Below are 7,500 nucleotides of genomic sequence, written 5' to 3'. Positions count from 1 at the left end.
CCTCTGTGTCATTATAAACCAGCTAGGTCAGACAACATTACCCCTCTGTGTCATTATAAACCAGCTAGGTCAGACAACATTACCCCCTGTGTCATTATAAACCAGCTAGGTCAGACAACATTACCCCCTGTGTCATTATGAACCAGCTAGGTCAGACAACATTACCCCCTGTGGCATTATAAGCCAGCTAGGTCAGACAACATTACCCCTGTGTCATTATAAACCAGCTAGGTCAGACAACATTATCCCCTGTGTCATTATAAACCAGCTAGGTCAGACAACATTACCCCCTGTGTCATTATAAACCAGCTAGGTCAGACAACATTACCCTCTGTGTCATTATAAACCAGCTAGGTCAGACAACATTACCCCCTGTGTCATTATAAACCAGCTAGGTCAGACAACATTACCCCTCTGTGTCATTATAAACTATAAACCAGCTAGGTCAGACAACATTACCCCCTGTGTCATTATAAACCAGCTAGCTCAGACTACATTACCCCCTGTATCATTAGAAACCAGCTAGGTCAGACAACATTACCCCTCTGTGTCATTATAAACTATAAACCAGCTAGGTCAGACAACATTACCCCTTGTGTCATTATAAACCAGCTAGGTCAGACAACATTACCCCTCTGTGTCATTATAAACTATAAACCAGCTAGGTCAGACAACATTACCCCCTGTGTCATTATAAACCAGCTAGGTCAGACTACATTACCCCCTGTGTCATTATAAACCAGCTAGGTCAGACAACATTACCCCTCTGTGTCATTATAAACTATAAACCAGCTAGGTCAGACAACATTACCCCCTGTGTCATTATAAACCAGCTAGGTCAGACTACATTACCCCTCTGTGTCATTATAAACCAGCTAGGTCAGACAACATTACCCCTCTGTGTCATTATAAACCAGCTAGGTCAGACACCATTACCCCCTGTGTCATTATAAACCAGCTAGGTCAGACAACATTACCCCCTGTGTCATTATAAACTATAAACCAGCTAGGTCAGACAACATTACCCCTCTGTGTCATTATAAACCAGCTAGGTCAGACAACATTACCCTCTCTGTGTCATTATAAACCAGCTAGGTCAGGCAACATTACCCCTCTGTGTCATTATAAACCAGCTAGGTCAGGCAACATTACCCCTCTGTGTCATTATAAACCAGCTAGGTCAGACAACATTATCCCCTGTGTCATTATAAACCAGCTAGGTCTGACAACATTACCCCTCTGTGTCATTATAAACCAGCTAGGTCAGACAACATTACCCCTCTGTGTCATTATAAACCAGCTAGGTCAGACAACATTACCCCCTGTGTCATTATAAACCAGCTAGGTCAGACAACATTACCCCTCTGTGTCATTATAAACTATAAACCAGCTAGGTCAGACAACATTACCCCCTGTGTCATTATAAACCAGCTAGGTCAGACAACATTACCCCTCTGTGTCATTATAAACTATAAACCAGCTAGGTCAGACAACATTACCCCCTGTGTCATTATAAACCAGCTAGGTCAGACAACATTACCCCTCTGTGTCATTATAAACCAGCTAGGTCAGACACCATTACCCCCTGTGTCATTATAAACCAGCTAGGTCAGACAACATTACCCCCTGTGTCATTATAAACAATAAACCAGCTAGGTCAGACAACATTACCCCCCTGTGTCATTATAAACCAGCTAGGTCAGACAACATTACCCCGTGTCATTATAAACCAGCTAGGTCAGACAACATTACCCTCTGTGTCATTATAAACCAGCTAGGTCAGACAACATTACCCCCTGTGTCATTATAATCCAGCTAGGTCAGACAAAATTACCCCTCTGTGTCATTATAAACCAGCTAGGTCAGACAACATTACCCCCTCTGTGTCATTATAAACCAGCTAGGGTCAGACAACATTACCCTCTGTGTCATTATAAACCAGCTAGGTCAGACAACATTACCCCCTGTGTCATTATAATTCAGCTAGGTCAGACAACATTACCCCTCTGTGTCATTATAAACCAGCTAGGTCAGACAACATTACCCCATGTGTCATTATAAACCAGCTAGGTCAGACAACATTACCCCCTGTGTCATTATAAACCAGCTAGGTCAGACAACATTACCCCTCTGTGTCATTATAAACCAGCTAGGTCAGACAACATTACCCTCTCTGTGTCATTATAAACCAGCTAGGTCAGGCAACATTACCCCTCTGTGTCATTATAAACCAGCTAGGTCAGGCAACATTACCCCTCTGTGTCATTATAAACCAGCTAGGTCAGACAACATTATCCCCTGTGTCATTATAAACCAGCTAGGTCTGACAACATTACCCCTCTGTGTCATTATAAACCAGCTAGGTCAGACAACATTACCCCTCTGTGTCATTATAAACCAGCTAGGTCAGACAACATTACCCCCTGTGTCATTATAAACCAGCTAGGTCAGACAACATTACCCCTCTGTGTCATTATAAACTATAAACCAGCTAGGTCAGACAACATTACCCCCTGTGTCATTATAAACCAGCTAGGTCAGACAACATTACCCCTCTGTGTCATTATAAACTATAAACCAGCTAGGTCAGACAACATTACCCCCTGTGTCATTATAAACCAGCTAGGTCAGACTACATTACCCCCTGTGTCCTTATAAACCAGCTAGGTCAGACAACATTACCCCTCTGTGTCATTATAAACTATAAACCAGCTAGGTCAGACAACATTACCCCCCTGTGTCATTATAAACCAGCTAGGTCAGACTACATTACCCCTCTGTGTCATTATAATCCAGCTAGGTCAGACAAAATTACCCCTCTGTGTCATTATAAACCAGCTAGGTCAGACAACATTACCCCCTGTGTCATTATAAACCAGCTAGGTCAGACAACCATTACCCCTCTGTGTCATTATAAACTATAAACCAGCTAGGTCAGACAACATTACCCCCCTGTGTCATTATAAACCAGCTAGGTCAGACAACATTACCCCCTGTGTCATTATAATCCAGCTAGGTCAGACAAAATTACCCCTGTGTGTCATTATAAACCAGCTAGGTCAGACAACATTACCCCCTGTGTCATTATAAACCAGCTAGGTCAGACAACATTACCCTCTGTGTCATTATAAACCAGCTAGGTCAGACAACATTACCCCCTGTGTCATTATAATCCAGCTAGGTCAGACAACATTACCCCTCTGTGTCATTATAAACCAGCTAGGTCAGACAACATTACCCCCTGTGTCATTATAAACCAGCTAGGTCAGACAACATTACCCCCTGTGTCATTATAAACCAGCTAGGTCAGACAACATTACCCCTCTGTGTCATTATAAACCAGCTAGGTCAGACAACATTACCCTCTCTGTGTCATTATAAACCAGCTAGGTCAGGCAACATCACCCCTCTGTGTCATTATAAACCAGCTAGGTCAGACAACATTATCCCCTGTGTCATTATAAACCAGCTAGGGTCTGACAACATTACCCCTCGGTGTCATTATAAACCAGCTAGGTCAGACAACATTACCCCTCTGTGTCATTATAAACCAGCTAGGTCAGACAACATTACCCCCTGTGTCATTATAACCAGCTAGGTCAGACAACATTACCCCTCTGTGTCATTATAAACTATAAACCAGCTAGGTCAGACAACATTACCCCCTGTGTCATTATAAACCAGCTAGGTCAGACAACATTACCCCTCTGTGTCATTATAAACTATAAACCAGCTAGGTCAGACAACATTACCCCCTGTGTCATTATAAACCAGCTAGGTCAGACTACATTACCCCCTGTGTCATTATAAACCAGCTAGGTCAGACAACATTACCCCTCTGTGTCATTATAAACTATAAACCAGCTAGGTCAGACAACATTACCCCCCTGTGTCATTATAACCAGCTAGGTCAGACTACATTACCCCTCTGTGTCATTATAAACCAGCTAGGGCAGACAACATTACCCCTCTGTGTCATTATAAACCAGCTAGGTCAGACACCATTACCCCCTGTGTCATTATAAACCAGCTAGGTCAGACAACATTACCCCCCTGTGTCATTATAAACTATAAACCAGCTAGGTCAGACAACATTACCCCCTGTGTCATTATAAACCAGCTAGGTCAGACAACATTACCCCCTGTGTCATTATAAACCAGCTAGGTCAGACAACATTATCCCCTGTGTCATTATAAACCAGCTAGGTCTGACAACATTACCCCTCTGTGTCATTATAAACCAGCTAGGTCAGACAACATTACCCTCTGTGTCATTATAAACCAGCTAGGTCAGACAACATTACCCCCTGTGTCATTATAAACCAGCTTGGTCAGACAACATTACCCCCTGTGTCATTATAACCAGCTAGGTCAGACAACATTACCCCTGTGTCATTATAAACCAGCTAGGTCAGACAACATTACCCCCTGTGTCATTATAAACCAGCTAGGTCAGACACCATTACCCCCTCTGTGTCATTATAAACCAGCTTGGTCAGACAACATTACCCCCCTGTGTCATTATAACCAGCTAGGTCAGACAACATTACCCCTCTGTGTCATTATAAACCAGCTAGGTCAGACAACATTACCCCTCTGTGTCATTATAAACCAGCTAGGGTCAGACATTACCACCCTCTGTGTCATTATAAACCAGCTAGGTCAGACAACATTACCCCCTGTGTCATTATAACCAGCTAGGTCAGACAACATTACCCCCTGTGTCATTATAAACCAGCTAGGTCAGACATTACCCCTCTGTGTCATTATAAACCAGCTAGGTCAGACATTACCCCTCTGTGTCATTATAAACCAGCTAGGTCAGACATTACCCCTCTGTGTCATTATAAACCCAGCTAGGTCAGACAACATTACCCCCTGTGTCATTATAAACCAGCTAGGTCAGACACATTACCCCTCTGTGTCATTATAAACCAGCTAGGTCAGACAACATTACCCCCTGTGTCATTATAACCAGCTAGGTCAGACAACATTACCCCTCTGTGTCATTATAAACCAGCTAGGTCAGACAACATTACCCCTGTGTCCATTATAAACCAGCTAGGTCAGACAACATTACCACCCTGTGTCATTATAAACCAGCTAGGTCAGACACATTACCCCCCTGTGTCATTATAAACCAGCTAGGTCAGACAACATTACCCCCCGTGTCATTATAAACCCACTAGGTCAGACAACATTACCCCTCTGTGTCATTATAAACCAGCTAGGTCAGACAACATTACCCCTCTGTGTCATTATAAACCAGCTAGGTCAGACAACATTACCCCCTGTGTCATTATAAACCAGCTAGGTCAGACAACATTACCCCCTGTGTCATTATAAACCAGCTAGGTCAGACAACATTACCCCCCTGTGTCATTATAAACCAGCTAGGTCAGACAACATTACCCCCTGTGTCATTATAAACCAGCTAGGTCAGACAACATTACCCCTCTGTGCATTATAAACCAGCTAGGTCAGACAACATTACCCCTCTGTGTCATTATAAACCAGCTAGGTCAGACAACATTACCCCCTGTGTCCATTAGAAACCAGCTAGGTCAGACAACATACCCCCTGTGTCATTATAAACCAGCTAGGTCAGACACATTACCCCCCCTGTGTCATTATAAACCAGCTAGGTCAGACAACATTACCCCCCCTGTGTCATTATAAACCAGCTAGGTCAGACAACATTACCCCCTGTGTCATTATAAAACAGCTAGGTCAGACAACATTACCCCCCTGTGTCATTATAACCAGCTAGGTCAGACAACATTACCCCTCTGTGTCATTATAAACCAGCTAGGTCAGACAACATTACCCCCTGTGTCATTATAAACTATATAACCAGCTAGGTCAGACAACATTAACCCCCTGTGTCATTATAAACCAGCTAGGTCAGCACAACATTACCCCCTGTGTCATTATAAACCAGCTAGGTCAGACAACATTACCCCCTGTGTCATTATAAACCAGCTAGGTCAGACAACATTACCCCCTGTGTCATTATAAACTATATAAACCAGCTAGGTCAGACAACATTACCCCCTGTGTCATTATAAACCAGCTAGGTCAGACAACATTACCCCCTGTGTCATTATAAACCAGCTAGGTCAGACAACATTACCCCCTGTGTCATTATAAACCAGCTAGGTCAGACAACATTACCCCCCCTGTGTCATATAAACCAGCTAGGTCCAGACAACATTACCCCCTGTGTCATTATAAACCAGCTAGGTCAGACAATAGCTAAATCTAGCCATTCCCATCTCTTTGTTATACTGTTATATTGGCCATATAGCCCAATGTTATATTATGGTCACACAGACAGCATTACTCATCACCTAAGCGTTGTCATAATAACATTGTTCGCCTTCTGTAAATGGTTTTACTGTTGGCTCTTTGCGGTAACCGATCCCGACATCACACAAAACACAGAGAGACGGTGTTTTAAAGGAACGGAGCGAGACTCTCCCTCCATGTTGGTGGGGATGTTGGCCTAATCCCCGGAGACGGAGGATGACAACGGGGAAAAAACACCCGGACGAACAAACAAACACGGTTTTAGAACCGGATGACGCACAGTCTGATATTACAGCGATGAGGATCTTTTATAGACATTATAGACTCCTATATATACAGGCAGGTTACACACATACGTCTCGGTGGTCTGTCTCACCCAGCACAGTAGTCTGAGGATGGTCCGCGGCTGTTTGACAAAGACCACCGGATCAAAGTGCGAGCTCCCGGATTTACCGGGAAGAAACGAGCCCACCGGCTCCATCCCTCCGTCTAATTCCTTTATCTATTTTATCTATCGGTTTTAAATGTCTTCTTTATTTATCCGTTACTCCTCCTAGTTTCAGTTGCGTTGAGATATCCTATCCTGTCCTCCGGTCTGGTCTCGCATTGCGGCTGGCGCCCACCTCGTCACGTCGCAGAACTGCTGCTGTGATTCACACCGGAGCCCAACGCGCACACTCACTGAACGGCTCTACAGCGCCCCGGTGTCTCTTCCTGTTGGGAACCGAATAGCTATTAAATAACGTCAGACAGTGCAAACCTGGGCAGAGAGGCCCTGTTGGCTGGAAATACAGTCTTGGATTAATTACTAATGATTGATAGAGCCAAATAAACTCTCTGTCTGGTGTTTAGTATTCTAGGCTACGTTGACAACAGTGCAATAAGAATTAATTGTTTTAACTTTTCACTCAACAGTGAAAGTCCCCTGTTTTGAGTGACACCTGCACACACTACTACTCTCTCTCTCTCTCTCCTCTCTCTCTTCTCGTGTGTCTCCTCTCCTCTCTCTCTCTCTCTCCTCCTTCTCTCTCGCTCTCTCTCCATCTTCTCTCTCTCTCTCTCTCCTCCCTCCCTCCACTCCCTCTCCCCCCTCTCTCCTCCTCCTTCTCTCCCTCTCTCGTCCCCTCTCTCTCTCCTATTTCTCCTCTCTCTCTCTCTCATCTCTCTTCTCTCTCTCTCTCCCTTCTCTCT

The 7,500-nt window shown here is 44.0% G+C and overlaps 1 protein-coding gene across 1 annotated transcript in view; it reads right to left on the bottom strand.

Annotated features, from left to right (window-relative positions):
* Positions 1-6,979, bottom strand: part of LOC109888149 (synaptogyrin-3-like) — a 27,910-nt gene extending 20,931 nt beyond the window's left edge. The window contains exon 1 of the mRNA XM_031811587.1: positions 6,686-6,979. Coding sequence (XP_031667447.1) covers positions 6,686-6,790 — 105 coding nt within the window. The 5' untranslated portion in view covers positions 6,791-6,979. The remainder of the gene's footprint in view (positions 1-6,685) is intronic.
* Between the last annotated feature and the right edge of the window lie 521 nt (positions 6,980-7,500).

The sequence above is a fragment of the Oncorhynchus kisutch genome, unplaced genomic scaffold (assembly GCF_002021735.2).
Source record: "Oncorhynchus kisutch isolate 150728-3 unplaced genomic scaffold, Okis_V2 Okis01b-Okis20b_hom, whole genome shotgun sequence".
NCBI lineage: Eukaryota > Metazoa > Chordata > Actinopteri > Salmoniformes > Salmonidae > Oncorhynchus > Oncorhynchus kisutch.
Note: the sequence above shows the minus strand (reverse complement) of the source record. Positions and strands in the feature narration are given on the sequence as shown.